The sequence below is a fragment of the Gymnoscopelus microlampas genome (assembly GCF_963454915.1).
Source record: "Gymnoscopelus microlampas genome assembly, chromosome: 2".
Lineage (NCBI taxonomy): Eukaryota > Metazoa > Chordata > Actinopteri > Myctophiformes > Myctophidae > Gymnoscopelus > Gymnoscopelus microlampas.
The window spans coordinates 7,959,318-7,976,817 of NC_139939.1; the positions used below are offsets into that span (position 1 = coordinate 7,959,318).

General features: G+C 42.6%; 2 protein-coding genes across 4 annotated transcripts in view; both read right to left on the minus strand.

Annotated features, from left to right (window-relative positions):
* trim2a (tripartite motif containing 2a) overlaps positions 1-17,500 on the minus strand; it is a 70,472-nt gene that overhangs the window by 41,248 nt on the left and 11,724 nt on the right. The gene's annotated exons all lie outside the window — the stretch shown is intronic.
* The window catches only part of LOC311036033 (zinc finger BED domain-containing protein 4-like), a 13,579-nt gene continuing 4,093 nt past the window's right edge, over positions 8,015-17,500 (minus strand). The window contains exons 2-6 of the mRNA XM_084044558.1: positions 17,247-17,455; positions 16,181-16,666; positions 15,598-15,797; positions 9,756-10,054; positions 8,015-9,168 (exon numbers count right to left, since the gene is read on the minus strand). Coding sequence (XP_083900684.1) covers positions 8,381-9,168; positions 9,756-10,054; positions 15,598-15,797; positions 16,181-16,666; positions 17,247-17,455 — 1,982 coding nt within the window. The 3' untranslated portion in view covers positions 8,015-8,380. The remainder of the gene's footprint in view (positions 9,169-9,755; positions 10,055-15,597; positions 15,798-16,180; positions 16,667-17,246; positions 17,456-17,500) is intronic.

The following is a 17,500-nucleotide window of genomic DNA, read 5'->3' on the forward strand; positions in this document are numbered from 1 at the left end:
ACATGTTTGCTTTTGTTTGTCACACAGTATAGAGTTAATTTAACTCTACAGTGTCATCTCTGAGGTACGGAACTGCAAGGGTCCATTTGGATCCATTTGTACACTCTCTGAGTTACATTAACACTCAGGATATTACTGTGCACATAAATGAAAGCATCACTGTACTGAAAGCAGCGGGATGTCTCATTCATTCATAAACTATATATCATCCTCCTCCAAATGTTAGCCTTTCCAGTCACAGCTATCAATCAGTTATATAATATGTTACCGATTCATAAATCTGGTCTGGTTAACTTTAAAAATGAGCACAACCATTCATTCATTCATATAACTGGAACACACAGGCGCACCTGCACACACACACGCGCGCGCACGCACACACGCACGCGCACGCGCACACACACACGCACACGCACACGCGCACACGCACACGCACACGCACGCACACACACACACACACACACACACACACACACACACACACACACACACACACACACACACACAGTAAGTGACCACTTCGGTCACTCATGAGTCAGAGCACTGCAGTGAAGGATAATCAGAGCATGAAATGTGAATGATATAACAGACGATCAAAGCCGCTACATAAATCCTGCACACAGACACAACAGGTCAACACCAGCCGTCTGATGTGATATCACATCAGACCAGATGGTCTGGAAGCCCCCGTCAGCCAGATAAACAAGTGTTTCTCAACCTTTGTCGTTTCAAGAACCCCCAGTTTGATATGCATTAGGCCCACAGACCCCCATTTGATACCATTTTGATCTCCGGTACCCCAATCTATACTGTAAGATCCTCAATGCTTATTTAACTTATTCAACGTTTAAACAAAAGCAACCAAATGAACCTGTAAGGGTCTCAGAGTGTAAAAACAGAACTTTTTGTGTTAATTTGCTTTTAACCTGATTGATTTATTTTAACCTTAACCTTAATTTCACGTCTCCCTCAAAAGGCTGTGTCTTCTGCCAGGCCACAATTGTAAATAAGAATTTCTAGTTTGTCTTGTGGGGAAAGCATCTGTGTCATTTTAGAGTTTAGATTTTAGCGTTGGCTATTTAAAAAAACAGATCTACAAGCTCACAGCAAGCTTATACATTTTGCTATTTTTGAACATTCCTGAAAAATCTTAAAAGTGTGAGAACTACTGATTTTGAAGGCATTTTCAGAACCGGCCTCAGGTCTTAATGGGTTAAATAAAGGTATATAAAAAAGAAAGTTACAGACCCATAAGCCATAAGGGTCCAACGTTTTGGTTGCATTTGTACACACAGAGTTACAGGACCCGTAAAGTATCCATTTGGACCCCTTGGTGGTCCCCGGGCCTCAGGTTGGGAGCCAGTGAGCTAAACGATGCCAGCCACAGAGTTCCTCTTATGTAACCACAGCAGAGTCCAGCTGACATGAAGCGACAGTAATCTGCTCCACAGCGGAACACAGCCTCCGCACAGGGACAGAGTGACATCGTTTTACATTGCACTGCTGAGGGGAAAGCACACCACCTATCTACAGTGGTGGAGGAAGTACTCAGATATTTTACCTAAGTAAAAGTAGCAATACCACAATATAAAAAATACTGTGTTACGAGTAAAAGGCTGTGTTCAAAATATTACTTGAGTGAAAGTAAAAAGTATTGGCATCAAAATATACTTAAAGAACCAAAAGTAAAAGTGCTAAAATGTTTTGAAAATAGCAGATCTACAAGCTCACAACGCGTCGCGATTGTGAGCTTGTAGATCGGCTATTTCCAAATAGCCTAAGTATAAAACAGGGCTAAAATGGTTAATGTATGTTTTATAATGTAATCATTTATATCTACAAAGTAGCTAGTAACTAAAGTTTTCAAATAATTGTAGTGGAGTAAAAGTACAATATTTTCCCCAGAGATGTAGTGGAGTAAAAGTAAAAGTATTTAAAATTGGAAATACTCCAGTAAAGTAAGAGTACCTCAACATTGTACTTAAGTACAGTACTTGAGTAAATGTACTTAGTTACTTTACACCACTGCTTATCTAAGCTTTGATGTTGATCATTTACAATTAACAATTAGCAGACGCTCTCATCCAGAGACACTCACAAGCAGAGTAAGCATGAACCCTAGCCAATAAATCAAGGTAAATCATCACTTAAATAGAGTGCACAGGGACCAACGTAGTGCCTCAAAGAAACTAGGATACCAGGTAAACAATGAACCTACAGCGCCTGTTAAACAGCAGTCGAAACAACACAAAAAACACATGCTCTTTTTCATTCATGTTCTGTCGTACTTTGGAAGCAACAAGGCTACAACAGTATGAGCTCAGCCCGGGGTGAACATATGACATCACTGACATGTCATGTCTGGTCTGAACGAGACGGACAGAGTGACTTACAAGCACAGAGATGCATCTATGAACCAATCAACAGGCTTCCCCCGGTCCGGGACGCAGCATCCGAGACGCACGCTTCCTCCATATGAGGACTGACTGACTGACGGACGGACGGACGGACGGACGGATAGAAGCAGTCGTCCACACAGCGGTCAACAAGTCAGTGTGGGCCAGAGGAGCTGGGCCTGAAACTACGACACAAACAGCAGATGACAGGACGTGTGTGTGAGAGGAGAGAACCAGTGTGTGTGTGTGTGGGGGGGGGGGGGGGGGGGGGGGTAGGAGAGTGTGAGAGAGAGAGAGAGAGACAGAGAGAGAGAGAGAGAGATGGAGAGGGGGGCGGGCAACCTCAGATGGAATGCAGCTCTGAGCATCTTTTCTCTCTCCTCCCATCCTCACATCTTCTATGTGTCTCTCTCTCTCTCTCTCTCTCTCTCTCTCTCTCTCTCTCTCTCTCTCTCTCTCTCTCTCTCTCTCTCTCTCTCTCTCTCTCTCTCTCTCTCTCTCTCTCTCCAGTATAAGTGCTGTCTCACTGCAGCACTACGAGCATGTGCGGCACGGTGAGCTGCTATTGGCCGCCGGACAGAACGATGCCTTGCTGGTACCCTCTGTGTGTGCGTCTATGTGTGTGTGTGTGTGTGTGTGTGTGTGTGTGTGTGTGTGTGTGTGTGTGTGTGTGTGTGTGTGTGTGTGTGTGTGTGTGTGTGTGTGTGTGGGGTACCATCCTGCTGACTCACTGAACGTGTGAATGTGCATTGATGAGAACGCCAAAAGACAGAGAGGGAGGGAGGGAGGAGAGAGGGACAGAGAGAGAGAAAGGGGGGAAAGAACAAGTGAGAGAGGGAGGGAGGATAAGAGAGGGAGAAAACGAAAGAGATGGAAAGAAAGAATGAGAGAGCCGATAGAGAGACGGGGAAAGAAAGAGAGAGGAAGAGGAAGGAGGGGGGAGACTGGGATCGGGGGGGGGGGGCATTTTCCTAACCACTGAAGCCCTATGCTTCTTCATACATAGCAGATACAAGCTCAGAGGGGGATATCAAAAGCAGACCCCCCCCCCCCCCCCCCCAAAGCAAATCCAGGCCTGATTGGAATCAATAGAGCACTGAGTGAAAGAAAGTGGGAGAAAAAGAGAGATAAATATGGAGGGGAAACAACACAGTACTGTGCCGACTGTAACCACGGACACTCTAACAGATAGATGGACCTTTATTGATCCCGCGGGGGACATTCAGTTGCCATGGCTTTACAGCAGCTACAGGACAGATACTCCAATTAAAATTGCCTAGAGCAGGGCACCAGGGCACAAACGTTAACATCCGGACTTGCAAGGCAGCGCACAGTTGCTCCAAACCGGGCATAAACACTGTTCAGGGTGTCTGCCATGAGAACAGTCACACTAAGCCCCCCCCCCCCCACACACAAAAACTAAATTGCACACATAGGATCCCCAGCAGAGTTCCAGCAGTCCAACACTTCAAATGGCCATAACTCTGTGGCCATTGCTCTGATCAGCGCAACATGGGACAACATGACGTAAATGCACGGGATCTCTGTCGACCGATAGACTTTAAACTGTCGTATCACACAGAGGACCCGAGGGTGTGACCAAAGGAGAGGAGAAACATTAACCTCAAATGTCCTGAATGAGGCCTTTATACTTCTTGCATCCAGTCACATTGTGCGAACGCCACGGGGCTCTGCAAGGATGCATGAAAAGAAGAATCCATCTCCTCTATAGTCACTCAGTGGCATGGTTTCTTCATAGAGTGTGAAGGAGAGCTATGTTGACCGTAGGATGACCCTCCCCCTCTTCCGGAAACAGACATAATGCACAGAATAATGACTATCCCCAGACTAGATGGACAGAATAGTGTGTCTGTCTTTCACCTAGGATAACGTTTTGATGTCCTCACAAGTAGTAATTGTGTGTGTGTGTGTGTGTGTGTGTGTGTGTGTGTGTGTGTGTGTGTGTGTGTGTGTGTGTGTGTGTGTGTGTGTGTGTGTGTGTGTGTGTGTGTGTGTGTGTGTGTGTCACACTCAGAGAGAGAGAGAGAGAGAGAGAGAGAGAGAGACAGAGAAAGGGAGGGAGGGAGACAGATGGAAATATCTCACTCCAGAGAAAAGACTTGCAGAGACCCATGAAACGTCTCCCTGTTGTGTGAAGACACAGACAGTCCAACATCACAACATGGACAGCTAATGTAGGTTACTATGTGTGCAGTTTGTGAACGCAGCTTTACTAATCAATGGGTTTTCAGTAAAGCTGCACTATACACTCACTACTCACTGCTTGTGTTCATGTCCCACTGTGGCACTAGCAGCAATGCATTGTGAGCTTGTAGATCTGCTATTTCTTTTTAAAGATTTTGACAAAGAACTTGTGAAATGGGACATTCTGCAAAATTAGTACTTTTACTTTTAGTACTGAGAGTTGATGCCAGTGCATATGTACTTTTACTCAAGTACTATTGTGAGTACAGAACTTTTACGACTATTCGTTGTAGTGGTATTGCTACTTTTACTTCAGTAAAAAGTCGGAGTACTTCTTCCACCACTTTGGACTGCAACATCAAACACAGGTCAAGTCTATTCATCCAGCTAAAAAGAACAATAGTATGGCAGAGAGTTCAGAAACCTGAGCAGCCACAGAGAGAGTTACTGGAAAAACCAAGCAATTTTAAAAGCCCTGTTTGGAAATACTTGTGTTTTTGGGTCAGTAAACAGCAACATGTAAGCTACAGATGGAATACCATTCAACAAAGTGCAAGATGAGGACAAATCTCCAAAACATGCACACTGATGAGTTTCTGCCCACACAGAAATCAAGAGCCTCCATTCAGTATACAGTATACGATGTCACATGCACAGCGCACGCACGCACGCACGCACGCACGCACGCACGCACGCACGCACACACACACACACACACACACACACACACACACACACACACACACACACACACACACACACACACACACACACACACACACACACACACAGTGTTGTTCTGAAGAAGAACCTGTGTCCTCCATATCAATAATACTTAGAGTGGGTGTGGAAAGATCAGATTATGCACATCCTGTCCATGCATTCATCTGCTTACACGAAACACACGTCATGTCACAACACACACACACACACACACACACACACACACACACACACACACACACACACACACACACACAGAGAGCATTTAACACCCTGGTACTGTAACCTATCCTCTGTGTTGTAGGGTACACACCCATGTAGTTAACGCATTACACACTGTTGAGGTCATTGTTGGTCTATTATTGTAACACACAACACCGTAAACATGCCATCAAACTCAATAGGCAGTGATGGACAAAGAACTGGTCAAATCAACATTATCATTGCTGTCGGGCAGAAACAGCAATGATATCTCCGTATTTTTTTCGTAAATTAATGCCCTACTTGATCATACCACAGCGTCACACAAAAGCATCAAAAGTAGCAGATCTACAAGTTCGAAACGCAGCGCGAAGCGGCGCGTTTCGAACTTGTAGATCTGCTACTTTTGATGCTTTTGAATTTGAACCCTGAAAGGTTTTGGTCATACAGTATGAGGTTTCCACCCGGCAGAGACAATATATAATACAACACAACACTGTAAACATACCAGCAAAGTTTAACTCTACCAGCACATGACATGAGTGAATCAGCCTCTGAATAATTCCAATTATAAACAAAAAAAACTAGACCTTCTATGACGTTACACGACAAACCTCTGCAAGCAAAACAACACAATTCTCAAGAAACAATGGAGAAGCAACCTTACTATTGTTGTAACACATTTCTACAATTCCACAACAAAAAGGTCATCTTTCTGCATAGCGATATCTGGACATGAAGTTAGATCCACAGAGACAAACATCTTATTTAAACCATACATACATTATTTGACCGTCGGAGTCCGTCAGGGCTCTATACTAGGTCTGCTCCTTTTTTCCCTAAACACAGAATCTCTTCAGCAAAAACAGCCGATCTATAAGCTCCCCCAATCTATTTTCGTGGAATCATTATGGGCACCTCAATGTTAAATTGTTTTTTCCAAAATGTAAAGAAACAAAGAAAGAATTTGTCTGAAGTAATGTATAAATGTAAAGTATACATCAATAATGTAATATTTCTACTACAAATTGCTACAACACCTGTGGATAGCCAGTCATAATGGGCATAAACTAGAAGTTGAAGGGTACCTTTAGGTCTGATTATAATGTTCAAATCATGTATACTTTTACATGACTTGAGACCATTTTTCAAATTATTTCTTCTTTTACATTTTGGAAAACAAATTGGCAATTTAACATTGAGTTTAGGTGGCAAGTCTCCCTGCATCCGTTAACAGCACAGACCACATTAGAGCCATACACTCACCTGTGACCGACAGCAGAGATGGACAGTTCTACTAAGGTGTAGATGGTTCCATTCTGATGGCTGGACTGGGCTGACACCAGCATGGCCGCTGCTGCTTCCCACTCTGTTCACTCTCCATTCTGATACTGTATCTTTCTAGAGAACTGACCTCAGCTGTTTTTCCCGCCCAGTTCTCTGTCCCCATTTCACTCTCTCACTCTCTCTCTCTGTGTGTGTGCGTGTGTCTCTCTCTCTCCATTGTCTATTCTTTTCTCTCTCTCGTGTGTGTGTGTGTGTGTGTGTGTGTGTGTGTGTGTGAGAGAGATGTTTGTACACACTCTCCTTGCCAACACAAAATGCCATGTCACCGCGAACAATGATGACACTGCCAGCTCAGATGTGGCCACTTCCAAAATGTAAACACGTGACAGACAGACAGACAGACAAATGCTCTTCTGCAAGGTAAACAAGAGGGGGGGGGACGCAGACCACCCTGTACTGTACACATGTTCAATGAGATACTGGGTGCTTACTGGGGGGGTAGTAACTATTTACATGTAACAGAGTTATGTAATATAATGACACATTAAATAGAATTGTAGTCAGTTACAATTGCAAAGAAAAAGTTGTCATTAAATTGAATCCATCAAAGTACACTGAAATATCTTTAGACAATAAAAAGGTGGTTTGTCTCTCTTACCATGTCTGAACCCTACACAAAAACCCTCAGTGTTTATGTAACTCTGAGAGTGTACAAATGTGTGTTTTGGATAATTTTAGAAGGTTTTGCTGTGAACTGTTCTTGACTCCAAAGTTGTTTAATCCACAAACTAAGCGTCACGTTTAACCTGAGAGCCATGAATGTTCAAATCCTTCTAGGTTTCACATCACACAGCGATAAAACACATCTTTCGTTCTTCGCCTCTCCGTTCTTGAAATGAGCAATTACCTAATTTTGACCACGAATGTGTCTCATCTCTTCATCTCTTCATGGCAGCCTGCTGATCATTCCAACGTTTCATGAAAATCAACCCATTCATTCGAGAGTTGCTTTTATTTTATTTTATTCCCTTATTACGATTAGCCTACCGTCTTTTTTTTTTTTTTCTCTAATAACGATTATTACTTATGCTGCTGAAATGTCTTACTCTTATGTACCTGTACACAAGATCTAACAATAAAGACCAATGTTGAACCTTGATACAGCCATGCCATTCATGACAAAAACAGTCCAGTCCATCAGATAAATAACACAATCGTTTAATGATTTCTTGGTAACTGGTTTTGCATACACATTCTGCATTCACAGGTGCCTTATTTCACCAAACTAAAGTCACTCTAATGTGCTAGAGTGATACATTATTTCCATATTTCTGATCTGCTCACTGTGTTTGAGAGACAGGACAGTAGAGCTGTGGACAAGAAATACTTTGAAAAAGCACTATAAGAGAATAACAGATTCCTTACAGCAGTGAAAAATCATAACAATGCACTACATCAATGACTTGTGCAAACTTGACAAAATTAATCGTTTGTCTTGTAAACAGTAAAAGCTGAATATCTTCAATATAATCACTAACTGTGTTCTCAGGTTCAGTTTTTCCTGTCTTTTAGCTTAACGTTTCTTGATTCAATTTAAGAAAAGCACTTCGTTCCAAGATCACCCTGGCTCTGTTACGTCTGACCCTGGTAAGATCACCCGTGATACTGAACACTCTCTCAGTAAAGGCCTGTGACGCTGGCATGGCCAGAAGGTCCAGAGCCAGAGGTTTTAAGGTCGGGTAGGCGGCTGAACTCTGTGCCAGCCAAAACTCAACACCAGTGTCTTGGTGTACGCCGTGGGAGAGCGCTTCTTTGTACCTCCTCAGCTCCTGCTTGACGCAGGCCTTGAAGGAGCGAGGCTTCGACTGCCTGGCCGCAGACAGGAACCTGAATCTGGGTCGCTTGGAAGCGGACGGTTCCGCGTCTTCCTTCACCTCGTCCTTAACGTCTTTCTCAGTCTCGTCTGCGTGTTCCTGCGTTCCCGACGCCGACGTCTCCACGACGTACTCTTCCGCTTTGTCCAGAAGCTCCTGGATCGGCTCGTCGGAGCCGTCGACGAGGATGTCCGACACGGTGGGGTCCAGGAGGCACACGGCGGGCGCCAGCGGAGAGAACACGGGATCGCCGGCGACCAGGAAACAGCCGGAGCGCTGCTCCAGGTCCGTCTTCATCTTCTGCGCCAGGGCGCCGAGGTCTCTGAAGGCCGAGAGGAAGACGAAGTTGGAGAGGTGTGCGATGAGGTCGAGCAGGGCGGGTACGACCAGGGACAACGACATGGTGTCACTCTGAAGGATCTGTGTGTGTTCCGCAAAGGGCAGCAGGAGGTCTCGGAGGACGGATAACTTGTTCCATTCACCTGGAGGGGTTGCAACGATCATGCCATTTTTACTTGACGATTCATTGTCATACAAAGAATTGCCATTAACGATCTGATTGTGTTTTTGGCATTGAACTTTGGAACATATAAATGTAAATTTATGTTTGACTTTACAAAATAATTATGTCAAATAACCTAAATATACACAGAAATGACTGGCAATGACTGATAACTATATATAAAAAATCTATGAACTATGGCCACAATAATTGTATATTTTCAAATAAGAAAATAAATAGCGGAAATAGGTGACAAGCTCTGATGATGCTGTTGCTTATCGTCGCTGTCGGGTGGAAACCTCATATGTCCAAAACGGTCACTTTTCAGGATTCAAATAAAGAAAATACCAAAAGTAGCAGTAGCAAAATGCGTCGTTTCGTGCCACGTTTTGAGCTTGTAGATCTGCTACTTTTGATGCTATTGTGTGACGCTGTAGTATGATCAAGTAGGGCATTAATTTACGGAAAAAACACAAAAAGTTCGAATATGGAGATAAGAGGTTTCTGCCTGACAGCAACGATATGCAAAACAAATTGCTATTATCTCAAATAAGTGTGACTATTCACCTGGCAGGAGGCAGTCCCACCCCATGTCTCCAGAAACCAGGATGATGGCGTCCTTAACCTGAAGGAAACGTGTGATCATGAGGTAGGTGCTGGACCATCTGCTGACGCAGTCTTTGATCACAGTCAGACCGCAGAGCTTCAGCAGGCGCTCCGTGGCCGGCGAGGACGTGCGGAAACGCTTCACGAGCGTCCTGGTCTTGTCCAGGAGCCGCTGGACACAGGCTTCCTTCTGTACATTGTTAACCACGAGCTGAAGAGTGTGGACAACGCAGGGCATCCTCTCCATCATGGCTCCATACCTGCATATGGCATATAAAGACGAATCATTTGGTTAAAGGGATTCTATACAAGACAGAGGCCTTAGTTGAAACTCGTAAGTTAAATTGTCTTGTGAACAACATGAGCAACATTTACAAACCAGGTTTCTGTCTCTTTTGCATGGATCTGAAACCCCACACCCCTGCTCACAAAAACACTGTTACGAGCAGTTAACGTATGGGTATGATTTGGATTGTGGCATTAAATATCATCATTGTTAAAAGCATAAGACTGCACAGACAGTGACTTTTAAAAACAAGTCGTTGTTTGAATGGAGGAGACACTGATATTAAAGTGCGTGAACGCTGATTAAACTTCCCTGTCAGAAATTATAAAGCACCTGCCTGCCAAATCTCTATGCTATTGGTAGCTTTCATTCATGGAAATACCTCTACCATCTTTCCAATTAAGCCTAATGCACTGAAACCTGCAAGAAAGTGAATAAAGCTATCATTTAGAGTCTGTCCTATTGATAGCTGTGATTTAACCATTATCACTGCTGAAGAAATGCACACCACAGCACAGTTATAAATTACAATGTGACATTTGCTCCATTATGTCTAACCTCCTTAACAACTTAAACCCTTTCTACTTAGAGAAACAGACCTGAGTTGCAACTGTCTTTTCCCTGTACACCAAATCTCTTTGCTGAAAATAGCCGATCTACAAGCTCACAACGCATTGCACTGTGAGCTTGTATATCGGCTATTTTTGGCGAACGTTACCCCCAGAATAAGGATGCTGGGCTCAAGTGGTTAAAGGGGAAATCCACCCGTTTTCAATATTGTGGGTTTAACATTGCAAATTACACCGTGATGACTCATCACGGTGTAATTTGCAATGTTAAACCCACAATCAATCCTCCAGTTCAAGGCAACACAGAAAGGGGGGAACTTTTTTCTTATTTCCACACAACTCCTTTATGCTATATTAACCCTGCAAGGCCCAGATTCTTTTCAAGTTGTGATGATTCCTGGCTCTGTGGGGGGTATTTATATGCAAATATCCTGGCCAAAGGCATTGTAAGACTAAACAATAGGACCCAATGAGGATTTAGAGGTGAAAAAAAAAAAGAACAGAAAAGAAAAATGATTTAAACTCATTTCTTTATAAAACATACATGTGATCGTGCGATCACACAGGGCCTTGCAGGGTTAATGACATAGTTAAATATTGAAAACGGGTGGATTTCCCCTTTAAAGCCGTTATGAAAAGGCCGCCATTACCAAATGAGAGGAAATTGCAGGACATTTCTTCACTATTCCCTCACAGCGTTAATCTTCCTTCTTCCTCTTTTGTTGACTTCTGTTATCCAAATCATTTTGACAACGAGCGCAGTTTGAAGATCAACTAAGAATGTCTGAGCATGTGTACGCCGAGCCAGAGCTGAATGTGTACGCCGAGCCAGAGCTGACGAAGAAGGTGAGATATGGCCGAAGAGAGTTGGAGGACAGAGGAGAGAGGGTGGAGAGGATGGTGGACATCTATGTCTCTGCAGATGAACCTGACTCTGGGAGACAACAGCATGCCGTGCAGAACACAGCACCTCAGCAACATGGAGGTAAAAATAAATGCTACTATGATTAAACACATTAACGCTGGTGTGCCTATATTTGGGCATCATCACTATTGTCAAACATTTTCAAAAATAAAGCAAAAACTTTTTTTGTTTACAAAAAAAGTGGAAATAGCAGATCTACAAGCTCACAACGAATTGCAAGTGACATGTGTTGTGAGCTTACACATTAGGGCTCTATGAATGTTGCACAAGTGCAGTTGCACAGACACACTAATAGCGTGTCTGGACTGGAGTGGAGAAGTGGGTATATTATAATTTTGCCCCAAAAACATTTAGGTGGCGTATGGCTGAGGTGGGTAACCTTTTCAGGTGCAGTGAAAACCACCAGTGAAAAGATTTATTTTTTTATATTGTCTTTTATATGCTGCTTATTAGAATTATAAAAGCATAGAATCAGTAAATTTACAATAAAACCTAACAAAGAATGAGCCTATAATTTGATATGAATAATAATGGTATTATAAATTCTGAATATGTGGGGTGAAAGGTTTTATGCACATCAAACAATAATTTAATAATGGTTAATTAAATAATTTAATAATAATGGTTGTTTGAACAACCAGGAGCAGCACCCTGTGTAAAGATTCCTCAGAAACAATGACGTAGGCTACTCTAAATTAGGGTGGGTGATGCAATCGCACATCGGTGATCACATGGATGAACAACTATGTTTTTCATACGACAAATAGTGAAAATAGCTCATCTACAAGGTCATAATGTGTTGTGAGCTTGTAGATCTGCTATGTTTTTTTAATGTTTTTGAAATGTGATTTGTTATTAAAATAGCGACACTGGTGTTAGTATGTTTAATGTATAATCTGTCCTACAATGGTGTCGCATATCAAAAATAGCAGAGCTACAGTACATGCTCACAATGTGGTGCATGGCGAGAATTTATAGATACAGTATGATATCAGGCTTTAGATTTTAGTGTAGGTCACTGCTTAAGGTCAGGTCTGCTCACTTCACTGGTTAACAATGCCTGGAGGAGGGTGCAGGTTGGTGACATTAAGAAGGGGACAGTCATTGTGCTCTGTGCCTGGTCTGTGTGAAACGCAATAAACCGTGACGTTGTTACCACTCGTCTCCCAGTCGTGTCAAACCAGACACAGGATCTAAATGTCTCAATAGAAGAGCAGGGAGACCAAATACAACCACCCCAATTAAATATGTTATATTGTATTAACATACTCTACCATAAAGATTTGACAAAATAATATTGTAATCACTCAAAAACGTTACATGGTGCAGCATTAAGTCTATAAAGAGAGTATCTGAAGGTTTGTCCCATGTATTTTCAGGCATTTTCAGGTATTTTCAGGAGTTACAGCAGAATGGTTCCAGAGCTGCTGCAGTGTGTCTGGGGCTGCTGTGTCTAATCCTATTGGCTGCCATCATTAGCCTGGTCATAGCCAGTGAGTATCATTCAATAAACGAGTGGTTCTCAAACTGGGGTCCAGCTAAATTGATAGTTAGGAATCAAAAGGACCTTTACAGATCTGTAACTGATGTTTTATAGGTGTCTGTGGCGTAATTATACATACAGTACCAAACTGGGGTTCCTTGACATTAAAACATTTGAGAATCACTTCTATAAACAGTATATGGAGGTAGAAATAAATGCTGTTATGAAAAGGTAACACAAATGTTGATGGCTGCTGCTTGGGCCCTATGAGAGGAGAGGTGCAATAGCAGGTGTATCAGCTGCAATTTACGACCAGCATACACTGCAATTTTTATGACTTCACCAGTCACCTGTTTTGAAGTATACTGTACCACTGTATTGCCATTTCTGGTGCTTTAGTTGATGGAGATATACTCCGATAGATGTCTTAAAAAACAAACACACAAAAATATGTTTTACATGTGTTTGTGTTGTATTAAGCCCTGAAGATGGAACAAATATTTTTGTCTGTTTTAGACCCATTTAGACCTGAGACCGATTATAAAAATGCCTACTATACTAAATCCTAACAGTTTTCTGAAAAACTAAGTTGCTATATATCGTCTCTGTATGTCCAAAACTGTTACTTTTCAGGATTCAAATAAAAAAAATACAAGCTCAAAACGCGTCGCTTGTAGATGTGCTACTTTTGTGCTACTAGTTTGTGTGACGCTGTAGTATTAGGGCGTTCATTTACGAAACAAAGTTTAAATATGGATATAAGAGGTTTCTGACCGACAGCAATGATATACAGTATAGCTAAAATCTAAAATGACACAGGTGCTTTCCCGGATTTAATGGGTTAATGCATTCTAACCGGTTTCGCTTCTCAAGATGGGTTTCTCCATTGTAATAGGCTTACTGACTGGTCAACTCTTCAGTACAGTTTTTGTTTGGCTCATCACTGGACATCATTGAACCCTTTCTTCAGGTGTTTAGTAATGTTTGAAACAGGGCGTGTACACACGGATGGAGAGTCCAGTGTACTGTCCATGGACTTTTGTCTTTCCTAATGCAGTCTCAAAACAAACTCGGAACACTCTAGCCCCATTTCATAGACAACATTTCTCATGGACAGTTATGCACAGACACAAACACATGTCAGAACAAAGTTGTATGTAAAGCTCCTTGTTGCAGATTCTGAATTGATGAAAGAGAAAAACACCCTGATGGAAGAGAAAAACACCCTGATGGAAGAGAAAAACACCCGGACTAAAGATCGAGACGACCTTATTTGTGGTCAGTGAGACATATCTGCTTTTGTTCATAAATACTGTATATCACATTGTTGAGCAAATTGGAGAACAGTTGCTAAGTTCATTCTTTTGTTGTTAGAACGTGGATGGCAGAGATTTGAGTTTGGCAGCGGTTGTTATTACGTCTCTAATGTGGGGAAAAACTGGGAGGACAGCAGACAATACTGTAGAGACAGACGATCGGACCTGATTGTCATAGACAGCACAGACAAACAGGTACTGTCCTGTAATCTATTCCACTTTGTGGAGACATAAAACTGTTGTACAGTACTATAGTAACCAGCAGCTTTTCTGTCCAGGACTTTCTTCTGAGTTTAAACCGGAGAGTGTGGCTGGGTCTGACGGACAAAGAGAAGGAAGGAACATTTAAGTGGGTGGACGGAAAACCACTGACCACACCAACGTAAGACGTGGTTTCTTTCCCTAAATGGTAGTAAATGCTGTAATAAAATACAAACCTATGACACTGTTACTGCCTGTTGTCTATTTCACTAGTAAAGGTTTATAGTGGAAAAAAACATCCATGTAAAAGGTATGGTAATTAGTTTAAAATGTTCCTATCTTTCCAGGTACTGGAGCAACAATGGTCAGCCTAATAACGATGGAGACTGCGTTGAGTTTTTTAATGGGGCTCATGCTGATGTCAGAGGATGGAATGATGGGTCGTGTTTTCAACCTAACCAGTGGATCTGTGAAAGTCAGCATGTTTGAGTTTGCGTTAGTACAGCTACATAATGGGTGTGTTGCATGCCAAGGTTTTTAAGTTTGTTTTTTGGTTTATTTGCCTATCAATCACTTTTACCCAATATGCACTGTAGACATTACATTACCATTCATATTTTCATTATTTAGTTAAAGCCGAGACTATAGAAAGTGAATAACATGAATCTAACAGCAATCTGTTCCATTTTAATGTCCTGTTAATACCATGTACAGATCAATAAAGTGCTGTGTATTCTGTCTAATGTCTAAGTTTGAGAGCTTAAGATGTGAGCTTGTAGATCTGCTATTTTCACTATTTTTGAAATGTATGACTTGCTCCAAATATGGATGCCAGGCTGAAAGTGTCTAATAAACATTAAGTAAAGTAAATTATGTAAACAAGTCAATATTTTCCATGACATTTGACCGGGTTCCCCCGGGCTCTACTTGGTTCGTTCTTTTTATCCCTCTACACCAAATGAAAATAGCAGATCTATGTATTATTTTTCCCAAATGCCTCATACCATGTCTAGAATGGTTTACCTTTGTTCTTCCCTGTCTTCAAACTGTCCGTCATTGTCCTCTTCCTCCGAGCTGGGCGGCTCCTCCTCCTCCTCCTCCTCCTCCTCCTGGTGTTTAAATGCTGCCACCATGTGGCTGCCGCTGTCAGTGATCACCGTGAGGATCTTGTCCTGCGTTATGCCCCACGCCTCCGTGCAGCGGTCCACACACATCTTTATTACCTGAGCACAGGGGGTGCAACGGTTAATCAAAACCAATTGATGTAATCGTTTATGAAAAATAATTGATTTGAGGGGATTTTTTATTTATTTAGTTTCTTCCAAAATGTTTTTAAAAAATGCGAGAAGAGCCCATCTACAAGCTCATAAGGTGCTTGTAGACTGGCTATTGGCCAGACTGGCCACACTATTATGTGACAAAGTATAAAATAAAATATGGCTTCAGTGATTAATCAGACTCATTTAGTTGATTATTAAAAATGTATTCGATTTTTTTTTCTTTCTTTCTTTTTTCTTTTTGAACACGCTTCTCAATTATTCAATTAATCGAAAACGTAATCAACAGACTAATCGCTAAGAACATAATGGTATCTATAGGCCTATACCTGAGCGGTGTGTGGGTGTGTCATCTGCTCAAGGTTCAGTAAGATGTGTTGAGCTCTCTGGAGCTCCGTGCAGAAATAACAAGCGCTGACGGCCAGGAAAGAAGACGCGTAGAGCTCCTTGTTGTTGGCGCTCCAGCTACCCACACAAATTGTGATTTTACGTGCCCTGGCGAGCCTCTCTTTGAACATCAGCTTTTCGCCACGGTAAAACGCCTCGACCAGGTGGTTTATTTTAGTTTTGTGGGGAACGGTGAATCTCCCGTCAACGGCCTCCATCATGTTTATGTAATCGGGGTCTTCCAGCGTGCGTGCGGGCAGACCCGTTCTGCCGATCCACAGGGCGATGGCGTTCTCCCTGCTCTGCTGTTCCATGGAGTCGGGGTGATATTTGAACCTCGAGGATGACGGCAGGCTGGGGATGGTAGCAGCGTGTGGATTCTCGGTCGTAGCGTCCTGCTTCTGTCTAGGAGTAATGGTCTCTGGAATCTAGTGAATTGAAGAAGAAAAAAAGGATGACATTTTAAAGAAGTTCTGTGTACAACAGGTCTACACAGTGACAGTGGATAGGTTAAAATTCCATTGTTGACAATGTAGGAGCATTGTTCCGAAATGTATATTGTATGTACATGAAAACTTTTGAATAATCTTGAATATATTTTAGATAAATCTTCTCTTCTGGGGATCCCTGGCGCAAACACTTTTCAGATGGGGGCCCGTGCCAAATACATATCAATATAGGGGTCCTTGACTTGAAAACGTTTGAGAACCAATGCTCTCTAGGCTAATTAAACTGGACCTGAGTTGGCTATGTACTTACACCGCTTTTGTAGATCTACTCTACACCAAATCTCTTCGGCAAAAATAGCTGATCTACACGCTCACAATGCATCATGTTGGGACACGTTGTGAGCTTATAGCGCTTTGCTAATATTCCCCCCAGAACATGGATGGTGGGTTTCAAGCGGTTAAGAATGCTTAATAAAATAAATAAACGTAATGCTTAAAAGACAAAAGGTGAATACAGATTTGCCCTCGAGTCCTCTCTTGTAAACGTTGTTGAACTCACCGTGGCGGATATGTCTGGATGGTGGGTGCGCAGGTGTCTCTTCAGGTTGGTGGTGTTCTTGCCTCCCATCTTCAGCCCACAGAGGGTGGTCTGTCCCGCACACAGCTGCATCACCACGCACCGGGTCTTCCCCTCCACCGGGTCGTACATGAAGTGAGACCACAGGTCACACCTCCTCTTCCTCCCACCGCCGGCCTTTCTCCTCAGTGCTGTGACGGTAAACGAAACAATGTTTACATTAAGACCTGAAGACG